Genomic DNA, 23,290 nt, shown 5'->3' with positions numbered 1-23,290 from the left:
GCAGGGGCTGTTTATATATCTTGGAAATTAATCCTTTGTCCATTGATTCATTTGCAAATATTTTCTCCCATTCGGAAGGTTGCCTTTTCGTCTTATTTATAGTTTCCTTTGCTGTGCAAAAGCTTTGAAGTTTCATTAGGTACCATTTGTTTATTTTTGTTTTTATTTCCATTACTCTAGGAGGTGGGTCAAAAAAGATCTTGCTGTGATTTATGTCAAAGAGTGTTCTTCCTATGTTTTCCCCTAAGAGTTTTATAGCGTCTGGTCTTACATTTAAGTCTTTAATCCATTTGGAGTTTATTCTTTTTTTTTTTTTTTGCGGTATGTGGGCCTCTCACTGTTGTGGCCTCTCCCGTTGCGGAGCACAGGCTCCGGATGCACAGGCCCAGTGGCCATGGCTCATGGGCCCAGCCGCTCCGCGGCATGTGGGATCTTCCCAGACGGGGGCACGAACCCATTTCCCCTGCATCGGCAGGCGGACTCTCAACCACTGCACCACCAGGGAAGCCCTGGAGTTTATTCTTGTATATGGTGTTAGGGAGTGTTCTGATCTCATTCTTCTACATGTAGCTGTCCAGTTTTCCCAGCAGCACTTATTGAAGAGACTGTCTTTTCTCCACTGTATATCCTTGCCTCCTTTGTCATAGATTAGTTGACCTCCTATGCACTCTTTGTCTCAGGAAATTATGAGAGGATGTTAACCACCAAAAAAATTCAAGATAAAGATCAAAGCACCAAAAATAGAGGAACTAACATAGGAAAGAGACAAAGGAATTCTCATGTTATGGTAAAGGAATGTCCCAAGACAAAAACTGTGGAGCAGACCTAGAGAGCAACTCGTCTAGATTAGAACAAGAGGAGGATGAGCTCTGGGAAGGATATTTTCAAGAAAAAAAAAAAGGAACTGATGAATCAATTGATGTATTTGACCATACTAAAAGGGGTTTTATTTTATTGTCAGAGAGTTTTGGAAAAGAATTAAGGATGGGTATATAGATACTAAGCAAATGGGAAAAATGAGGTAAAGATTAACGCCAAAATAAAAAACCCATAAAGTTGACAAGAAATGTAATTATGCTTATGAAGCCTCAATTTAAACTAATTTTTACATAGTGGTGGCAACTGATGGTCGCCCCTTAATATCCATTCTCTTCTTCCTCCATAGTAATAGAATTATTAGCTGGTCCCATGGTTGCCAGGTAAGGACTATATTTCCCAGTTAGATGTGGCAAGGTGATTAAGTGCTGGTCAGTTAAATGTGAAAAGTGATACATACAATTTCTGGGATGTACCCTTAAAGGAAACTTTGCTGCTGATTGGAATGCAGACATGGTGAATAGTTAGCCATTTTGGATCCCAAGAATAAAGAAAATGAGATAAAGGGAACCTGGGCCTCTGACAACTTTGTGAACATAGCTGCCATATCAGATAGTACTCTACCTGACAGAGAAATAAACTTCTATCTTTTAAAGCCACTGACATTTTGGCTCTGTGTCACAATCAAACCTGCATCATGACTATTCTAATTATAACATTGTAAGCATTGAATACTGTGCTGAAAATAGACTGGGGTTGGGGAGATATAACTAAGCTAAATTTTCATTTTCTTCTAAAAGAAGTCAACAGATAAAATATAAAGCTGAAATATTAGGAAAGAGCAGTAAGAACATGTAATTAGAAACATAGATATAAATACTAAAAGAAACACTTTATATAGTTTCCTCTGGTAAGCAGAAGTTAGAAATAAGGAGGGGTGGGACAAAAGACTTGTGTGTTTCCCTTTCGGCCTTAAGCATAGTACTACTGAACTTTCAAAATTATATACATGTATTATTTTGATAAAAATATAAGTTAAATTTTAAAATTATCTGTTTTATTCTTTTTTTTTGTTGCAGTACGTGGGCCTCTCACTGTTGTGGCCTCTCCCGTTGTGGAGCACAGGCTCCGGACACGTAGGCTCAGTGGCCATGGCTCACGGGCCCAGCCGCTCTGTGGCATGTGGGACCTTCCCGGACCAGGGCTCAAACCCATGTCCCCTGCATCGGCAGGCGGACTCTCAACCACTGCGCCACCAGGGAAGCCCTGTTTCATTCTTAAACTGTTATAAATTTAGTTTCACATTGAGAATTAGTTGACAGATTACTAAACACAAGAATGGGACATAGAATAGATGTCTAGGGACGTGAAAATAGGTAAGAATTGATTAGAACATGTAGGCACTAAAAACAAACTCACATTTAGCCTCGGGTATATAGCTTAAAAATCATTTCACTCTAGTGTAATTTGGCCTCAACAAAAACACAATGAAAATTGTTTTATTTTTATTAATATTTAGAAGGTTGAATTCAACATTTTACTTATTTTTAAAAATAAAAATAGGGTTGACAAACCCTACTAAGTCTTACCCGCAAGCTATGTAACATCTGAAGTATTCTTCGATTCCATCTCTCCACCTCAATATTTTTTTCACTCCCCAACAACTCCTGTTTGAATAATTGATATAATATTTCATTTAACCAGATTTTACTGAATGTTTACTATTTGCCAACCATAGTGTTAGCTGCCGCAAGAAACACAACTGTAACACTGGGTCCTGCCAAATAAGGAGCTTATAGTCTGATAATTGAGAGAATAAGACTAACATACAAATATAGCTCAGTCTTTACAGGATTATATCTATACTCCCAGGCTATCTTCTGACAAGGGGTTCCAGAGTTGGAGATTCTGCCATCTCTATTGGTGATGCATCCCAGGCATTGTGCACTTACTTTTAAAAGTAAAGATGACCACTTTTGGCTAGGACTGTCCCAGCTCTGGTCAATCTGAACTCAGATGACGGGAGTAAACAAAAAGCTATAGAAGAACTACCTTGTAAAGGCCTTTATATGAATTTATCTAGTGATATAAAAGCTGTAGCAATACCTGATGTTTAGTATGTACAATTGGGTTAGGAATCTTACGAATTTCAAGGATGCCTTGTCCGAAAAAGATCAACCCACGGCCTTTCATGTTATTTGAATAGATTCAATCTTTTCAGTTTTTAGCCACTTTCAGAAACACCTTAATATTTTAAAATTGTAGAGTTGAAATCCCTTCATAGGAACTCATTCTAAGCCCTTACCAACTAACACCTTATAAGTTGAGAACAGAACTGGGCATAGGAAAGGTGCTGATGAGTCTGATAAAAAAGCAAGCCTACAAGGCTTCCCTGGTGGCGCAGTGGTTGAGAGTCTGCCTGCCGATGCAGGGGACACGGGTTCGTGCCCTGGTCTGGGAAGATCCCACTTGCCGCAGAGCAGCTGGGCCCGTGAGCCATGGCCACTGAGCCTGCGTGTCCAGAGCCTGTGCTCCACAACGCAAGAGTCCACAACAGGGAGAGGCCTGCGTTAACGCAAAAAAAAAAAAAAAAAAAAAAAAAAAAAAGCAAGCCTATGGAGGGTTGGGGGAGGCAAGTGGCACAGATCTGACCTACTTTATAATTTTCCCAGTGCTATCTCTGACCATGAAACCTAACAGCTTCTGTGTCACCCTTATCACAGCTCCACTGTTTGTCAAGCTTTCGTGTATACCTCTGGAGCCCAGACACTTCTTACAATTGCATTCAATTTCATGAACTCCGAGATGATTTCAGAGAGCTTCAGAATATCCTGTATGATATTTTAAATCTTTTGAGGCTAAGGGGACTGCCAAGTCCCCATTCTTGCCAGCTGTACTGGCTTCCTGGTTTTGCCTATACAGCATCCTTTCTTACATTCCAAAGATAGTGATCTGAAAACATGGTCAATTTTATTCTGAAGAGTTTTCTAAATTCCTCCAGGTAAAATTTATGTTTATTCCTTTCTGGTTTATTCTGGGATAAACTAGTTCACCCAATTACTAATGTTTATTTTATTGTTAAATACACAAATATATTTTTCAAATGTAAAAAGCAATGGCCCAACTCTTTGTTAAAGATCCATGAGACTGCAGCTTCACCTATATTGCACAACTAAACCAATCAGGAAAAGGCTCAGAAAAAAATAGCCTGTGCATTTTGCTGAAGCCTTGATCTATCCACTTGATCTATCTGGACACCCTACAGCTGAGTCCATTGTGTGGAAAGCCCCGTGGATTATTAAAACAGCTGAATTGTGCTGTGTTGTGGTTTTCTTGACCATGTATGAAAATAACCTGTGTCTAGAAGCAAAGAGAAAGGTGAAAGTGACTCAGCTCTCTTCTGGCTCAGCTGTTTGGATGTTTCAGGTAAAATTTTCATGTATTTTTTCTGTCCTAGATTATCCAGAGAAGTCAGTCATATGAAAAAACAATTTAATAGTCTTGGAACTCATTGTAAAGATAATTTATTTAAAAACAAACTAACATTAGACATTAGTAGGTGTTTTGATATTATTTAACTAAGAAACTTTTGTTAAAATTCATTACAATCTTAAAAAGTGCCTTCAGCACTATGGGACAAGGACTCGAGAAATAAGACAGTAATCTATATGGAATCAGGTGAGTCACATGTTAGCTCTGGCTTTGCTATTGACTTGTGGTCCTCTGTGCAGACCATTCCCTTTTTCTGATCTCTAAAAGTCTTGAGTCAGACCTTGGTCTATATCAGCCAAGGTCTTGGTACAGACCGTGAGTCATTGTTTTGGGAAATAATGCCCATACATTTTTCTTTAAATAAAATAAAATTTCAAATGCCCTAGGACATAGCCATAATATAGCTCTGCTTCTTTACAGATGTTATAAGAATAACTTAAAACAATGATTCTCAACATTTTAAACCCATGACTACCTTTGATAAGCATAAAAATCCCATACATTTCTTTAAAATTACTTAAAGTTTCAAAATAAGTTAAAGAATAAAAGATCAAAGGAATTCTGAATATGTTTTATCAAGCTACTCATACACATCTTTGTTAAGAACACAAATTTAAATTGTAATTTTAGAGAGTAACATGACAGCTAAAAACAATTTTTAGGTAAATAAGGTGTTAACTATTTAGGAACAAAGTTTTAAATAACGTTCTTAAGACTATACATCTATTTACCAATTCAATTGGACAATTTTCAATTTCTTGTGCTAAGATGGCATTCATTAAAGATGATTCCTCAGCAGCTGAAGATACCATTTCAGCAATACCCTGCTAAAGCAAATTAGGGAAATATAGGTAAGTTATCACAGTAGTAGTAGTCATCACAGGAACAATCTCATTTTGTTAAATGCTTCAATCACATGGATGTTCATTTCTAAAACTAATTTAAAATACTACCTGCAGGGCCTCCCTGGTGGCGCAAGTGGTTGAGAGTCCGCCTGCCGATGCAGGGGATACGGGTTCGTGCCCCGGTCTGGGAGGATCCCATATGCCGCGGAGCGGCTGGGCCCGTGAGCCATGGCCGCTGAGCCTGCGCGTCCGGAGCCTGTGCGTCCGGAGCCTGTGCTCCGCAACGGGGGAGGCCACAACAGTGAGAGGCCCGCATACCGCAAAAAAAAAAAAAAAAAAAATACTACCTGCCTTCTCAAGATATTATTTCTGAAATATCCCAAATAGGCAATCCCTGACTTAAATATTCCTGTTTTCTTTTTTTTTTTTTTTTTTTTTTTTGCTGTACGCAGGCCTCTCACTGCTGTGGCCTCTCCCGTTGCGGAGCACAGGCTCCGGACACACAGGCTCCGCGGCCATGGCTCGCGGGCCCAGCCGCTCCGCGGCATGTGGGATCTTCCGGGATCGGGGCACGAACCCTAGTCCCCTGCATCGGCAGGCGGACTCTCAACCACTGCGCCACCAGGGAAGCCCTATTCCTGTTTTCTTTATGCTTCTCGCAATGAAGAACTTGCATGTTCTGCCCTCCTTGCTACCTATCTTTTCCCTTCCTATTTCCCTCAACACTACAGATGTCATATCAAAAGTCTCTGCTGCTGCACAGCTGAGACCACTTTCTTTGAAGCAGTTTGTCTTTGCCCCAGTCCCCTACCTCTATTCTCATGCCAGAACCAGGTGGCAGAGGAAGAGGAACTGTAAGCAGAGGGAATGAGAATGGTGGAAGGGATATTAATATCCCTACCTAGAGCCATGACAGGATTCTTGCCACTGCTGCTGGAGCTGCCACTAGCAAGAGGGAAGAAAAACTGTGTCCTCTGGAAGGGCAGCGAAGACATAAAGGAAGATGGAAAAAGAGAAGTTCTCCATTCACCAACGCCCTCCTTTCTCATTGCTATGGAAGCTTTTGGCCCCTTTTTCATCTTCAGCCTGTCTCCAAGCTTCATTCCCCAGCTGTTATCTGTGGTTGTGATTAAGTGAGAAACTTCCCACAACATAGCTTACTTGATTTTTCATTTTAGCTTTTAAAAATTTTCATGAGTATGAGGTTGCATTTTATTCTTTAATATACATGTTTGTGGAGCCCTATCATGTTTTTTCCGTTTTAATTTCTATGAATAGTCTACATTTTAGATACTCTCAGTTGTGCAGTTATTTTACAAAAAATGGTTTGAATTTTGGAAAGATTTGAAAATGATTATCAGAATCAATATTTTTCTGTCCATTTAAATTGACTGTGCTTCCATTACTGACTATATTTCATATCTGTTCAACATTTTTGGAAGCAGAATAAGAATGGAATTGAAGGTTAAAGCATAAGTATAGGGCAAAGGAGTAAAAGGTTCAAAAGAAGTAGTGCAACAGTCTTTCCTTCACTGCAAGCACCAAAATTTTGTCACTAAGTCAAAAAATAATAAACTAAACAAATTTGCCTAATCATAATTTCAGTAGGTGCATTCTAAGAAATGTCTGAATCCAAATAAGGAAGAGAGTAGTACTGGCAACCCAGTATCTCAATATCCAGTATATGATCAAATTAAAACACATTCTGTTTTAATGTATTATGAAATTGTCTTTCCTTCCAAGGGCATTCAGTTTCAATGTGGATTGACTCTCAATTCCCTGAGTGGCTATCAAAATTCAGTGATGATGGAACAAACCAGAAAAGCACTGGTTTATTTTTATCTGGTGTGGTATATTTACACTTGTGCAAGTCAATAAAGTGACATTGGGAAAATATTTTACAGCACACTGTTTCCAACTACATTTTTTTTTTTTTGCGGTACGCGGGCCTCTCACTGCTGTGGCCTCTCCCGTTGCGGAGCACAGGCTCCGGACGCACAGGCTCAGCAGCCATGGCTCACGGGCCCAGCCGCTCCGCGGCATGCGGGATCTTCCCGGACTGGGGCACAAACCCATGTCCCCTGCATCGGCAGGCGGACTCTCAACCACTGCGCCACCAGGGAAGCCCCTACATTTTTTTAATAACTGTTTTTCAAATAAAAATTATGTCTTCAAGTAAAAATTTTTTAAAAAATTTTGGGTCATGGATTTTTAGTCTTTCAGATTCAAGGCTAAGATAATTGGTGGGTCTAACACATATTATTTTTAGAGTTAAGAAGGGTGAACTTATGATCAGAAGCAAAACATAGGTGTATTTTCTAGAGTCCTAAAGGATTCCATGACATATTGAATGTGAGACCTCAGCATATAACCAGATTCAGGTATAATAATTTATTCAGTGTACCATGCAAAATACTATTTCAGTATGAAACTACTTATCTTGTGATTTACTATCCTAAACTTCTAGAAAATACTGTTCTGCAGATGAAAATTATGTTTTACCCTGTAGTACTGCTACATACTAAAGAAGTTATAGAATACCATAAGATGAAATATAAACTATAAATATAAGACAATATACCAGAGTATCAATGTTCCTTCACTGTATGTGACAGGAAGATAATAATATTTTTATTACTCTCTTTGGTTAACTTACATCAGAGTTAATATTTTTATTGGTATCCTCACAAGAGCTACACTTAGATCCATCAGTCGCTTCCTTCCAAGTTTTGGATTGACTTAACTCTTGCAGGGAATTTGGCTCTCCCATCATGGAGGTCTCTGAATTATTAAGGAAGCAAAAAAGATTTCACTAAAATATCTTTCAAACTTAAAATTGGGATATGGTTATTACAAAAGAAAACTTCTGACAGACAACTTAGGATCCAAGAATTTAAGGGTGCACAAACTTTCTTATAGCACCCCAAGTCTCACATATTTATCTTCCCTTTTCCTTCATCTGCCTCTTTATCACCTCTATTCCCCATGTTCCACCACCTATCTCCTCCACACTCGTTCCCACACATTTAACTCACAAGACAACATGCATATACCAAGCCCATCTTAGTATATTGCTCAGCAGATTTTAATGCCTTCAGTAAGCAGAGGTTCACTCACCACATAAGGTGGCTTTATTATTCCTTTATAATAGTCACAATAATAATTCATTATTAATATTATTAAAATTTCATGTATCCTCTAGGTGGATAGATATATTTATATCTCAGGTTAACTGTATTGTTTAAATGCTATTCTTATCACTAAATGATTTTTCATGTTAGTTGTCTTAAAGTGAAACATTATCCTACGAGATATAAAATTCTCTTTGTTGAAGGCTTGCAAGTACTGCCTTTGCGGGTGGAGGAGGTGGGAAAGAGTGAGATTAAGAATAGTCCACAGGGCCTCCCTGGTGGCGCAAGTGGTTGAGAGTCCGCCTGCTGAGGCAGGGGATACGGGTTCGTGCCCCGGTCTGGGAGGATCCCATATGCCGCGGAGCGGCTGGGCCCGTGAGCCATGGCCACTGAGCCTGCGCGTCCGGAGCCTGTGCGTCCGGAGCCTGTGCTCCGCAACGGGGGAGGCCACAACAGTGAGAGGCCCGCATACCGAAAAAAAAAAAAAAAAAAAAAGAATAGTCCACATAGTATATATACTTCATCTTTTTTAAAAAAATTTTATTCAATACATATTATTTGAGAGACAGCATAGTATCTTTTTTTTTAAGACACCATTGTACTTGAACATTTGTTACTTTTTAAAAAAAATTTATTTATTTACTTTTGACTGTGTTGGGTCTTTGTTTCTGTGCGAGGGCTTTCTCTAGTTGTGGCAAGCGGGGGCCACTCTTCATCGCGGTGTGTGGGCCTCTCACTATCACAGCCTCTCTTGCTGCGGAGCACAGGCTCCAGATGCGCAGGCTCAGTAGTTGTGGCTCACGGGTCTAGGTGCTCCGCGGCATGTGGGATCTTCCCAGACCAGGGCTCGAACCCATGACCCCTGCATTAGCAGGCAGATTCTCAACCACTGAACCACCAGGGAAGCCCTACTTCATCTTTTTAAGGTAGTTTGTTGGACAAAAATTAATCCACATAGAAGAATGCAAGGCTGATCTAACAATTTCTTTTAAGTTCAAGTACTCTTCTAAGAGCATTTATACTTGGAAATATGTAATTGGATCCCATCTTAATTTTGAAATGTAAAATCAAATTTTTGTTTCTACAACATTCCCCTCAACACCAACAGAATTAGGATGTCTCACCTACTATGTTTTCGCTTCTCATTTCTTCCCTTACTGACTCCTTCTGCATCAATTTTCTTCCATGTTTAAAGCCAGAGGACACAAAGCATTTTGTAAACAACTGTAAAAATATACATTTTTGTTTCTCGCTTTTGTACAAGTAAAGCAATTCAACAAAATACAAGCATATATGCTAAAAAGTTAAAACTATTATTCATGCACACACATCCAGCAAATTAATTCAAAAGGGGGTATTTTTTCACAAGTTTAAATTCCGTTGTATATATGAATATAAATATGTATTTATTTATCACCAAACATTGCACCCATGTAAAAGAATAGAAACTATTACCATTTTCAGTTCAGCATGAGTCAGATCCTGGGCAGCAGTTGACAGAAGTGTGTCTGCTCCTCCCCTCTGCTTCCACATCATCAACCTTTGGGTAGGAGGTGCAAGTTCCAAAACCATGAGTGTGTCCGTAAAGGTAGTAAGCTGTCTATGCATAATTTTGCTACTGATCTCCTTGACTGGATCTATGAGCAGTTTCCTCTTCTTGCCTTTTCTTTTTTCAGCAATGTCTAAATATAATAAATACATACAAATGTGATAGATTGTACAACTTTGTATAATGATATTCTAGGCACTGCATATCTAAGAAGTGTCTACCACAATACAACCTACAGAGTTGACTTGGGAAGAAAATCCCCTTCTCTCTACTGAAAATTATATTTTATATGGTTTTTGCACAGCTAGTGTGTCTCAGCAGCCAAGGGTTAACACATTTTGTAAAGTGCTTAGGAGGCAGGCACCCTGTTGATCTACTAAGTGGACAACTGAGAAGTGTGGAGCAGAGAGTATATTGAGAGGGAAGTCACTCAGTTCTGAAGTTCCTTAAAATATCTACCTAACAGGATAACTTTTTAAAACATTAATTTGTATTTGTCCAGTGTATTTTTCTCTCCCCCATTGAAATTCACATACAAATTCCAAGTAGGTAGTTAGGGCCATGGGATTTTGCTCCTTTAACTAATTTGGCCAGGTAGAAAGTAGAAGTCAAGATTTTCCTTAGTAAAGATGCAAAAGGGGAGTGGGGGGCAGTTAGATTTTCTGGAGTGGGTGGAGATCTGAGATCAGATGGAGCCAAAGGAACTTGCTTGCTGATGTGCCTCAGTAAAATCTTGGGAATATGACAAGATTCCAAAGGGGCTGGCTATGTGATGACTCCAGAGGTTATGTAGGCTGGGACACTGGGTATCACACGGTGGTGTGGCTGATGACCAGAGGTTCCCTTCCACCTGCTGTACCCCTCCCCCAAACTTTGATACTATACATGGCTCAGGGCAGATAGGGGAGGTTTGCAGATTGCATTTCTTGCCAACAAAGTGGGATAGAGGCTCAGAGTTGAATTTCGCAAAGAAAAAGTTGAATGCTTTATTCTTTGCATGCCTGAGTTTATAAACTGAAATATCAATTATACTACTTAAAACTAGGACATTCTTTTTTTTTTTTTTTTTTTTTCTTTTTGCGGTATGCGGGCCTCTCACTGTTGTGGCCTCTCCCGTTGCGGAGCACAGGCTCCGGATGCACAGGCCCAGCGGCCATGGCTCACGGGCCCAGCCGCTCCGCGGCATATGGGATCCTCCCAGATCGGGGCACGAACCTGTATCCCCTGCATCGGCAGGCGGACTCTCAACCACTGCGCCACCAGGGAGGCCCAAAACTAGGACATTCTTAAAAGATCTAGTTATATATTAGATTCATATTCAGTGCCTCTATTCCGATCCTTTTACTCTGTCTTATTTTATATTGCATGCTTATTTATCTCCTGATCAGACTGTAAGCTTCTTAAAAGCAGGAACTATGTCTTCATTTCTGTGCCCAGAATAATGGCTTGATAACTATTGGAACTGAACTCTGTTTTACATTTTCCAACTTCCCAAGCTGGATAGATGGTTTGACCAGGACTGAATACAATGAAAGGACCTTTCCCTTATTGTATTATAAATGTTATTACTAGATTGACTACCTCCTATAATATTTTAAGAATTATTAAAATATCTCAGGGTAAACAAGATAGTAGTGCATCAAAACTAAAAATAAAAACATGAATGACTCTGACCTGAAGTAACAATTGGGTCAAGGGTAAATCCTTCCTCTTCATTTGATAATGTGGTTTCATCCATTTTTTCATTTTCAGGTGGACATACACACTCTGGATTATCTGGTTCTACTAAAAGGATGTGCCATAAAAGGATTTATTTAAAAAAATAATGGTTATGTTGCGAACTAGAGGACTGTATGAGAATTAAAGTGAAAGATAAACTAACTGTAGATTTATATTGCTAACTGGAGCCACATCTGAATTCTTAGAATCATGTATTTAATAGAGCTGAAGAGACTCAGAGATTATACAGTCTGGGGCCCGCAGTGTTCAGGTGAGTCAAGTAGTATCACCCTCTTTTGCACCTGTCACATCTAAGGCTGGGCTACAGTCACATCAGAAGTGAAAACAGAGATAGGAACCACAATAAATGATTGACATAAATTTGGCAATATGTCTGCTAAAGAATTTGTGTTCTGTTAATGATTAGTTGACCCATAAAGAACCACACATAACTAAATTTTTATTGCCTCTTTTTACATTTAAAATTTCTACTACTGTGTTAGAAAGCAAATGTAACATCAAAAAGAGTGAAAAATCAAAATGGGGCTAATCATTCTTTTAATTCTTAAGAAAAATCAGACTACAAGACTTCAAATCATCTGAGGTACTTTCACATCAATTTCAAGTAGAAAATATCCCCAAATTTATAATTTCTATCAAATTATATAGAGATTGTCAAGCTATATTAATATTAATGTGATATTAATAATTAATAACCATGTTAGTGTCAAACATTAATGATGCTTTTACTATGTAACATATATTATTTTAATGATTCAAAAGCAGGGTATTTTGGCAGAGTATTTAAATGTGCTCTCATAACAAATAAACCCAATCCCGATTAAATACCCATCATTGTACTTTTCCCAGAACTTAGTTTTCTATTCTATATTATCTAAAGTCAGACTAAGAGTTTGAGGGACAACACTCTTTATTATCTTTCACTATACTATACTGCTACTTAAACCCATATGTTTTGAGGCTTAATTTGAATATTAGTATCTGTTCACATTCTACACAAAAGAAACAACATACCCACTATAGTATCAGGAGGCTCAGGAAGCACGGAAATTTCTCTATTTAAATGCATGTCTTCTAACAGGATATTCTGATCATCTTGCAATAGATTGTCTTGAAAACACGATAAACACTTTGGTTATACAGAGCTGAATCTGTCATTTGTTCACTAAACACTTGACAGTATTGCATGCAAGGAGTTGTGATGGGATACAAAAATGAGTGAACCCTACTTAATTAGATTTGACTGGTTATATAGACTACCACATTTCATGCAGTATGACATAGAATTTTATATATTTAATTTCCTTTCCTTTATTAAAAGTCTATTTATAAACAGTTATTTCAGGAAATATTTACTAAACTACCAAGATAGTAGCCTTGTTACAAAGCCAGGTTTAGACTTCAAATTAAGAAGTAAAAGTTTTCAAACTCCTTTGGTAGAGATCTAAGGTAGAGCCACTATTTTTTGTAGTTTTCAAATTTCAAAAAGTTTGCCATAACCAGCCTTTTACTATAAACTAGAGAATTAAAAAAAAGATTTGATATATAATGGTCAGTATCTTTAAAATTAAGTGCATTTCGATTTCCAAGTTTTCTCTATCCTATTTCTATGATGACTTTATAATAATATCATAATATAAATATAAAATAATAATATAAAATGCTGGACAGATCCTTTAGAATAGCTGTCCCACAATTTCTGCTAAAGAAAACAATGTTTTCTAGTATACAATCTAGTATATTTTGTGAGGAATATATTTACCTCACTTCTTCCCCTCTAAAGACTAGAAATTTGTAAAAATAAAAACAAGAACCTGTATGATAAATGTGTTTCACAACCTATATGATAAATGTGTTTAAACAGAAAGCTATTTACTTGGAACTAGCCTAAATTTTTAAATATACCATAGGCTTTGAAACATGTGTAAAAAAATGTGTTGACCTATATGACACAGAAGCATATCTGAAATTTTAGTTTGATGGAATATAACTTCCAGTATGTTATGTAATTTGACTGAAACAAATATCCAATTTCTATATGACCAGATAGCATACCAATCATATCTCCTGCAGTCCCTTCATCTCCAAATCCATCTCCATCGTCATAGAACAGAAATATTTCTGCAGTGACGTTTCCAGAACTATGTTCAACTAAAGGACCACTGGAATTTAGCAATATGTTGTCATCAAAGAAGCTATGTCTTCTGAGAATTTCAGGTTCCTCCTCTAAATAAATACATATAATTAATATTGAGTTAGTCATAGAAACACAGAATTTTAGGGTTAGAAGCTAGAATTTAGATATCATTTTGAATAGCTCCTTTCATTTTACAGATGAGAAAAATGAGAGCTAAAAATTTATTTGAATTATTCAAAGAAGACATACAGATGGCTAGTAGGCATATGAAAAGATGCTTAACGTCACTAATTATTAGATAAATGCAAATCAAAACTACAATGATGTACCTCCTCATACTGGTCAGAATGGCCATCATTAACAAGTCTACGAATAATAAATGGTGGAGAGAGTGTAGAGAAAAGGGAATCCTCTTGCATTGTTGGTGGGAATGTAAGCTGGTGCAGCCACTATGGAAAACACTATGGAGGTTCCTCAGATAACTAAGAATAGAATTACCATATGATCCAGAAATCCCATTCTTGGCATACACCTGGACAAAACTATAATTCAAAAAGATACATGCACCCCTATGTTCATAGTAGCACTATTCACAATAGCCAAAACATGGAAACAACCTAAATGGCCATCAATAGATGAATGAATAAGATGTAGTGTATATATATATATATATATACACAATGGAATACTACTCAGCCATAAAAAAGAACAAAATAATGCCATTTGCAGCAACATGGATGGACCTAGAGATGATCATACTATGTGAAGTAAGTCAGAGAGAAAAAAACAAATACCATATGATATCACTTTTATGTGGAACCTAAATTATGGCACAAATGAACCTATCTACAAAGCAGAAACAGGCTCAAAGACATAGAGATCAGACTTGTGGTTGTCAAGGGGGAGTGGAGGAGGGAGACAGATGGACTGGAAATTTGGGGTTGGTAGATAAACAACAAGGTCCTACTGTATAGCACAGGAAACTATATCCAATCTCCTGGGATAAACCATAATGGAAAAGAATATTAAAAAAAAGAATGTATATATGTATAAAACTGAGTCACTTTGCTGTACAGTAGAGATCAGCACAACATGGTAAATTAACTATACTTAAATTAAAAAAAGAGAAAGGAAAAAAATTATTTGAATTATTCAAGTCATTCTGCTAATCAGTGGAGACTGGATTTCTAGTCTAACGCTTTTTCCAATACAATAAGCAAAAATTGCCAAAATATCAGGATAGAGTTTTTAGTGGTTGTACAGTTTAATACTTCCCAGAAGGTTATTATTGGCAGTCGAATGATTTCTTCTACCTTAGGTGGGTCATATCCCACTTGATCGAGTATTATTTCATATTATTTCATGGACAGTTGCTTGAGTTTTTTGTCCATAAGGAGGGACTGGAAAATAAGGAGTATGTCTGCCTTCTAAGTAATGGAAAGGTAGGTAAAATATTAAAGAATTGGCTTATAACATTTGTTCAATAGATATTTATTGAATGACTGGGTATTGGGCAATATGCTAGGGGTTGGCTACAGCAGTAAAAAAGATAAAACCTGGTCAGCTAACAAACTGAGTGGTTACTATGTGCATTGTATTATGTAGTAGAGGATACTATTATAATCCTCATTGTACAGACAAGGAAACATCCACAGAAAGGTTTCATAACTTGCACACAGTCACACCCTAATAAATGATAGAGCCAGGATCTGAAGGCAGCAAAGATCGTCTTAGTAACGGTGTTAGAATTCCGTCAAAATGGATACTAATGAGAGAAAACTCCTAAGACACTGACAGCAGCAGATAAAATGAACTCCCTGCTTCAAACTGACCTGCTTCCAGATTGGCTGTCAGTACATGCATATTCTTTCCCTTCCTTGGGTTTGAATCTTTGGGTCCAGAAGTCTGAAACCCCAGAGGTCAGAGTCTAGAAGTCTGAAATCCCAGAGGTCAGAGGTTGGTCCTCTCTTTCCTTCCTCTAGCAACCCATGTCACTGCTAGTCAGTAAAGAAACTCATGAAGTATCGCTCACTGGAAATTTTTCTACAGGCCTACATCTTCTAGAAAGAAAGAGCTAAAAAAGGCAACCTTCATTGTATTGGACTAAAGATTTGCTCAATAGAAAAGATTAACTTTTTCAAAAGAACTAAAAATATTGTTCACATCTTCCAGGTGCACCTTGATAGCTCCCAAAAGAAAAATCAGTCTTGGTCAATAAGATAATAACATTTATGAACAGACAGTATATTCTGAGCACTGAACATCATGAGAACCTGAGAGTACACCAAAAAATTAAAGAAATAATCTTTGCTTTCACTCTTATTCTATAATCCAGAATAGGCTGGATTAACATTAAATATTTCTTAGAGGACATTAGGTTTGAACTAGTTTTTGAAGGAGAGAAAATCCCTTATTGGCAGAGAGTACTAAAGGAGAGAATACGGGAAATAACTGTGATGTTGCTAGTAATATCCCGATTTTACATATAGGGCAGTAAGCTAGGTGATCTGCCCAGTATCACACAGCAAATCAACAGAGGAAGCCCAGATTCAAACCCAGGTCTGTCAGTCTACTCAGGACATGTTCTCCCCACCTTCTTGAATTGTAGTAGACAGAACTGAGAACAACTAAATTGTATTGGTTGACTGGTAAGACATTTGCTTGACTAGAGCAAAAAGTCTATATTAAGGTAAAACAAAGTTAATAAAGATGGTGATAAATTGGTAGAGGGCCTTGAGGAGAGGCAGGAGTATCTATCAGTAAGTTATAGGGACCCAAGGCACTTAAGAAGAGAAATGTGATGTGGAAAAAAAAAGGAATTTAAGGACAATTCCTCTTGCAGAGCTGTATAAAATGTGGGGCCTGGAAGAAATGGTGTAGGAGGGTATACAGCACTTCAGCACTTTAGTACTGGTGAACTAAATATATATATATATTTAGTACTGGTGGCTAGGGAAACAGAAAGAATACCTAAGAGACATTTCCAATTTTTTTTTAATTAGCACTGGTATGAAGCTTATAGAAAGCATAGTTAAAAGTGATCCTAAAGTTTCAGGGCTGAAGAAGAGCAGTAGCATTTACAGGGAAATGTGTAAAGAGTATCTTGAGCAATAGGAAATATGATTAACTTTTTACCAATGTGTTACATTTCAAGGTTTGGGGTAACAGCCAGTAAGAGATGTGTGCTACTCAAAGTAGGGTCTGTGGATGGTGTTGGTCCACAACAGAGTAAATACACATAGAGGTCAATGTTTACAAAGTTTTAATATAACGTCGCAGAGTAATTTTATACATGTTGGATCTAATAACAAAAACTTGAGGCTTACATGTTGATTTTTAAGTAAGTTTTTAAATTTTTCTAGTAATTAATTTTTATTATATTTTACAAAAGTATCATTCCACGACAGATAGGAAATTGACAAAAATTATAAAACTGGTCCTTCACCACAGATCATTTGAGAAACACAGCTATAGATCATAAGAGTTATGGAAGGAGAGTCAGGATGAGAAGTGGAGGTTACAAGGTAGCTCAAGCATTACTGATGCTTGATCACCCTCCTCTACCTAAGACAAATTTAGGCCAGACTTCTCCTATGCTCACTGCTTTGGGCACTGTAAGAAAGTCAAAGATGAATGTGACACAGATCTTACCCTCATGGAGTTTTCAGAACAATACAGACCAATACAATAAATATCATGATACAAATCAGAGAGTGGTAAACACCATAAAAAAACCCAAATACTATATAGTTAAATTACACCATATAGCTTTAATTCTAAAATACATTAAACAGTTTCTGTTTCCCGATCAATGTGTATTTAGTGTGTATTTCCTCCTCACTCCCAAGCTATTTTAAAATCTGTTATTGATATCATATTTAGAGGAAATATATTTTGAAGGCTCTGTATGCAGCACATGTGTAAAACCTTATGTATATGTTAACTACAGCAACTGTTTATTTATATGTCTCTCTCCCAGCCTGAAGCTCCTTGAGAGCAGGAAATACTTCTTTAAACTTTGTATTGCCCATGCCTGTGATAGCACCTGACATATAGTAGATATTTAATAAACAGTTGTACACTGAGAAGGGAAGCGTAGGCTAAGCCTGAGTCTCGGCATTGACACCTATAGTAGAAAAAGGCAAGAATAAACTTATTGGGGGGTTACATTTATACATAAAAAATTCATTCTAAAGATATTTCTACTGGCATAGAAATAGCTTTGGCATTGTTTTAATACAAAAATGCAAATATAATTGATTATGACTTGTAATTTGAATTTCTCAAATATTCTCACCAAAGCTCCCAGTGTGGAAAAGTAGATCATTGTCATAATCTTCTCTAAGTGTGATTTCTTGTGGTTTGCTCTGGTTCTGAGTAAAGTGTTCTGAAACATCAATAGCACTATGGAGAAATATAAGATTGAGGAAAACATGTGAACAGAACACAATGATTTTGCAGTATACTGCAAAACAAACAAACACCCTTAAACAAAAAACATGCTTTATTATAAAAAGAAAGGAGAATTTTATTTTCTCAATAGTATTCCTTACAAACACTAGTTCATTATACATAAGATATAATGAACTATGATCTCCAGGCTGTCAAATCCAATGGGCAATTCTCAGTCCTTATCTTACTTACCATACCCAACAGCATTTGAAATTGATGTTCACTCCCTTCCTCATGGAACACATTCTCTTCTTGGCCTCTGCAATACTACTGTCTCTTGATTTTCTTCCTACCTCACTAGCTGTTCCTTTTTCATCTCCTTTATTAGTTCTTCCTTATCTCCCAGATTATTAACTATTAGGAATGACCCAACATGCAGTCCTCAGACCTCTCTCTCTCTCAAATCTACACTCATTCCCTCAGGGATTTCTTATGACTCATGGTTGAAGTTCTGTCTACATACTCACAAATCTCAAATTTATATAGCCCATCAAACATCTTTCCTGGATTTCAGACCCAGATAGTCAACTACCTACCTACTCCCCTTGGATGCGTAACAGTCATCTCAAAACCTATATCCAAAACCTAATTTACTTCCTTTACCTTGCCCTCTTTAAACTTGCCATGCTCTAGTTATCCTAATCTCATTAAACTGGTAACTCCATTCTCATGCCAAAACTCATATAGTCAACCTTCACTTCTCTCTTTCTCTGTCAGCTCTGCCTTCAAAATATATCCATAATTTGACTGCTACCACCTTGATAAAATGAAGACTGAGAACTGATCACAGAGACTATCATCTCTTGTCTGGACGTCTTACTGCAATAATCTTCTCACAGGCTCTCTGCTTCCTTCCTTTCCCCCTTATAGTATGTAGCCAGAGGAAGCATGTTGAAGTCAAGTCAGATCCAGTCACTTTCCTATTCAAAACCCTCCTGTGCTCCCTATCTGAGTAAAAGAAAAGTCCTCATTATAGCCTATGACACCCTCCATCATCTGCACCCCAGCTACTTCTCTGACCTCATCTCCTACCACTGGGCCCTTCATTTACTCCAATCCAGTCTCACTTGCCTCCTTGCTGTTCTTTGAATAGGTCCAACATGCTCTGACTTAGAGCCTTTCCATTTGCTTTACATGGAACATTCTTCCCCACATTACTGAATGATTTGTTCCTTCATTTCCTTTAGATTTCTGTTTGGACCTTATTAGAAAAGCCTTTTCTGATCTCTCTATTATTTTATTTTCTATTTCTCTTCATAATGCTCATCATCTCCTAGCATACTATATATTTACTTGTTTGTTTATTACCTGTCTTCCCCAACTAAAATATAAGATTCATGCGGCCAGGAGCTATCTCCTTAGTGCCTAGAACAGTGCTTGGCATATGGCAGGCACCCAACAAATATTGAATGAGTGAATATACTGTCAATATTGCAAACTACTTTCAGCAAATATAATGATACATTTTTGGTTTTGTACTTCAAAATTTCACACTAAATTTAAGTCTTTGTCAACTGCATGTGTATTTCAGTTGTTAACTATGTTCCATCTGCATTCATGAAATCTGAAAATGTAAAACAACAAAATATCAGGAAAATCAAATTGAAAGAAAATAAAATAATTTACTTCACATTTTGGGGGTCAAAATCATGAAATTCTTCTGGCAATGTGATTGCATTGTAAGCTGCTTCGAGATTCTCTTTTGGAAGGTCAACCAGTCCTGAAAAGGATAAAATACCACATTCAATAAGCCATGATATATAAAATCAACTTCCCACTAAATCTCTACTTTCTCTCACTGGACTAACTGTTTAGTCTCCTAACTGGTTTCCCTCTATTCACTCCTGCTCCTCTTCAGTCTATTCTCTACAAAACAGCCAGAGTGATATTTTAAATATGCAATTAGATCAGATCACCCCCATACATAAAATGACTCAGGGACTTCCCTAGTGCACGTAAATAAAATCCAAATTTCTAATCAGGGCCGTGTATCCCTACAAAACCTATAGGCATCATCTAACAACACCTTCCCGTACTCACTCTACTCCAACCGTACTGGTCTTTTTGCTCTCTGAATGAGTCAAGCAGTTTACCACCTCAAGACCTTTGCTCTTGCAGTTCCCTCTGCCCAGAATGCTATTCCCTCATGGACTTCTTACATGGCTGGATACTTCTCATTCTTCAAGTCTGAGCTTAAATTCTATCCTCTCAGAAAGGCTTTTCCCAATTAGCCTAATTAAAATACACTCCTCTCTTATTTTCTGTAGTAGTACTCTTTTTATATTCCTTCATAGCACAATCTATAATTATTATAATAATTTTTTTAGAAAACCTTTTTCATTATCTGATTTTCTCACCAGGCTCAAAGGGACCTTATTTGTCTTGCTTGTCCTTGTATCCCAGAGCCTAACATAGTGTTTCACACAAAGTATGAGATCAATAAATATTTATGGAATATATAAGTGAAATAATGAACAAATTTATTTCACTGAACCATATTTGATATAATTATAAATCTACTAAGAGATTCTACAGATATTTTAAATAAAGAAAAAAAACCCTTGTCAATCCTTATTCACCCATATTAATTGAGGGAACAGTATGTGCAAGGCACTGAGACAAGCACTATAAGAGATTCAGAAAATAAGTATGACAAAGATGTTGCCGTCAGGGAGCTTGCAGAGTAGTGTGAAAGGCAAGGTCTGTACCTAGATAAACATAATACAAGGTAGAAAAGGACTAAAGTCTTAAAACTAAAATTAAAATTAAATAAAAATTTGAAAGCGTTCTATTTATGACACATGTAAACCTCTAGCACTTTGGAATGCCTAGAGATTTTCTATAATATTTCATAAATAGCATACTATTGTACTTAGAGTCTTGAGAATTGTGAAAACAATGACAATTACTGATATCTAGGTTTTGTCAATCACACTATTTCTAATTTATCTCATAAAGGCAAAAACAGATATGGCAAACCAAGTGACCCATTAAAACTGAATATCAGAGTTTCTTACACAAGTGTGGTAGCATTAAGTATATTTCTTGTGTAAATATGCAGGAACATTCCAAGTTTTTGAAAGCATAACCTCTTCCTGCAAACACAGGAAAAGAGCAAAGAAAATTATATAATTTGTTCTTAACCATGGAAACTTAGATTCAGTCAGAAGGAAGTTTACATTCACCATACTCACACTGGAACTACAGAGTGCTGCCAATTAAAAGAGCCCACCCAAAATAAAAATGAAAAAGGGAACAAAGACGAGTGAGACAAATCAATATTGCATGTATACCTGGGCGAAATGTTATCTTCATTTTCAGCAATGCTTCATTGCAATCTGCCAAAAGATATTTTGCCTTCCTATCATAGATTCGAACAACTCCCAAAAGAAGGTGTCCTGAAGTTCGAAGTGCAATTTTCACCTTTCAAAAATTTTTTAAAGTATTAGAATATTAAAAATTAGATTCATAAACTCTGTTCTTTGAAAATTATAAAATAATAAGAATGTCTTCTCTTTAAAAAGCAGACATTTTGTATTCTTATTTAAGGTGAATCACTTAACTTTTACCTCACCTTGTAAAATGATTAACTTTTTTATTCAGTGAAGATAATCTAATGTGACATTTAAGTGAAGTACGCTATTATTGGTTTTATGGGAAGTATATAACCTTTGCAGTCGGGCAGACTTGGGGTCAAGCCTTGGCTCAGTTGCTGAGGCTGAGTCATTTAACCTTCCTGAACTTCAATTTATTAATAATGGCTACAATTTATTATATACTTATTTTGTGCCAGGCATTGTCCTAAGAGCTTTTTATACACTAATTTATTTAATTTTGACAACAACCTCTATTTACAGAAGAAAAAACTGAGACTCAGACATGATAAGCAGCATGCCCAAAGTAACAAAAATATTAAGTGATAGAGGAGGAATTAAATTTAAATTTGACCAACTCAGAAGTTCATGCTCTTAATTACCACACTTCACTGAGGCTAAAAGAAGCCTATCTCATAGGGTTATTGTGAAGATTAAGTAAACTAATGAACATACATAAAGTCTAGCCCAGTGCCTGACACATGGTAAATTTTCAATTATAATTCATCCTTCTCTCAAGAAGAAAACTACTTAACCTATAAAAATATTAAAATGATATTTTAATGCAAATTCTAATGGCTTGTTATAGTGTTTTATAATGAACATAGTACCTTGCTTATGAAGTGACTTCATATATATTTTGATTTATACTCAATCCTCCTTTCTTTCTACTCTCCCTATTCATTCACCCATTATTTTTCTAAGAAATACTCATTTGTATTTGTATTTCTAAGAAATACTACTATGTATACAGTATTTTGTTAGGGAATAAGAAACAATCACAAAATATGTATAAAACATGGCCTCTATCCTTCAGGATCCAATCAATTTATGATAAACATATAAGAGTTAATTACCAACAGAAATCAATATATGTTTATGTCCAGAAAATAAATGCTATAGGAAATAAAAAAGAGAAGACCATTTAAGAAGTAAAGCTTCCTTGGAAATATATTTCATGATATAATGTATTTTAATTCCTTTCCTCTCCATAAGTCATAGCAAATACATACTATAATTTTAATGAATAACATACCTTAGGTGAAAGAATTTTTTCAATGGTTATTTCTAGATTACATTCAAATACATGGGCCTTTGTGAGTTTCTTCTCCCAGTGAGCTGCAAGCCAGATTTTGGCCAATGGCCCTCGCTTACTCATAAGCACTTGTGTGTAGAACATGGTGCCTGTATTCCTTAGTAGTATTTAATGAACTACAGAGAACATTAAAAGACACTTAGATTTTGATACAAAAATCTTTCAGTGCTATTTTACAGCAAGCAAAACCATTTTTCATTAATTCTATAAAATAGATTATCTTCTAATTCAATACATTATTCAAGTCAAATTATTTTCTTATAAAAAGAAACTTTTATTTGAAATACAAAACTATATTGGGCTTCCCTGGTGGCGCAGTGGTTAAGAATCCGCCTGCCAATGCAGGGGACACGGGTTCAAGCCCTGGTCCGGGAAGACCCCACATGCCGCGGAGCAACTAAGTCCATGCGCCACAACTACTGAGCCTGCGCTCTAGAGC

At 36.8% G+C, this 23,290-nt stretch overlaps 1 protein-coding gene across 2 annotated transcripts in view; it reads right to left on the bottom strand.

The window, feature by feature from the left end:
* The window catches only part of RAD21L1 (RAD21 cohesin complex component like 1), a 28,317-nt gene extending 5,382 nt beyond the window's left edge, over positions 1-22,935 (bottom strand). Inside the window, exons 1-12 of one of the 2 annotated variants that reach the window (XM_060078338.1) lie at positions 22,792-22,935; positions 21,456-21,585; positions 19,789-19,882; positions 18,008-18,114; positions 13,629-13,799; positions 12,588-12,683; positions 11,508-11,618; positions 9,740-9,966; positions 9,409-9,508; positions 7,810-7,934; positions 5,040-5,135; positions 2,406-2,483 (exon numbers count right to left, since the gene is read on the bottom strand). In XM_060078338.1, coding sequence (XP_059934321.1) covers positions 2,406-2,483; positions 5,040-5,135; positions 7,810-7,934; positions 9,409-9,508; positions 9,740-9,966; positions 11,508-11,618; positions 12,588-12,683; positions 13,629-13,799; positions 18,008-18,114; positions 19,789-19,882; positions 21,456-21,585; positions 22,792-22,935 — 1,479 coding nt within the window. The remainder of the gene's footprint in view (positions 1-2,405; positions 2,484-5,039; positions 5,136-7,809; positions 7,935-9,408; positions 9,509-9,739; positions 9,967-11,507; positions 11,619-12,587; positions 12,684-13,628; positions 13,800-18,007; positions 18,115-19,788; positions 19,883-21,455; positions 21,586-22,791) is intronic. The other variant, XM_060078339.1, reaches the window with a different exon arrangement.
* Positions 22,936-23,290: the final 355 nt, after the last annotated feature.

This window comes from Mesoplodon densirostris, chromosome 16 (genome assembly GCF_025265405.1).
Source record: "Mesoplodon densirostris isolate mMesDen1 chromosome 16, mMesDen1 primary haplotype, whole genome shotgun sequence".
Taxonomy (NCBI): domain Eukaryota; kingdom Metazoa; phylum Chordata; class Mammalia; order Artiodactyla; family Ziphiidae; genus Mesoplodon; species Mesoplodon densirostris.
The sequence above is the reverse complement of the archived record's forward strand: the minus strand, read 5'-3'. Positions and strand labels throughout refer to the sequence as shown.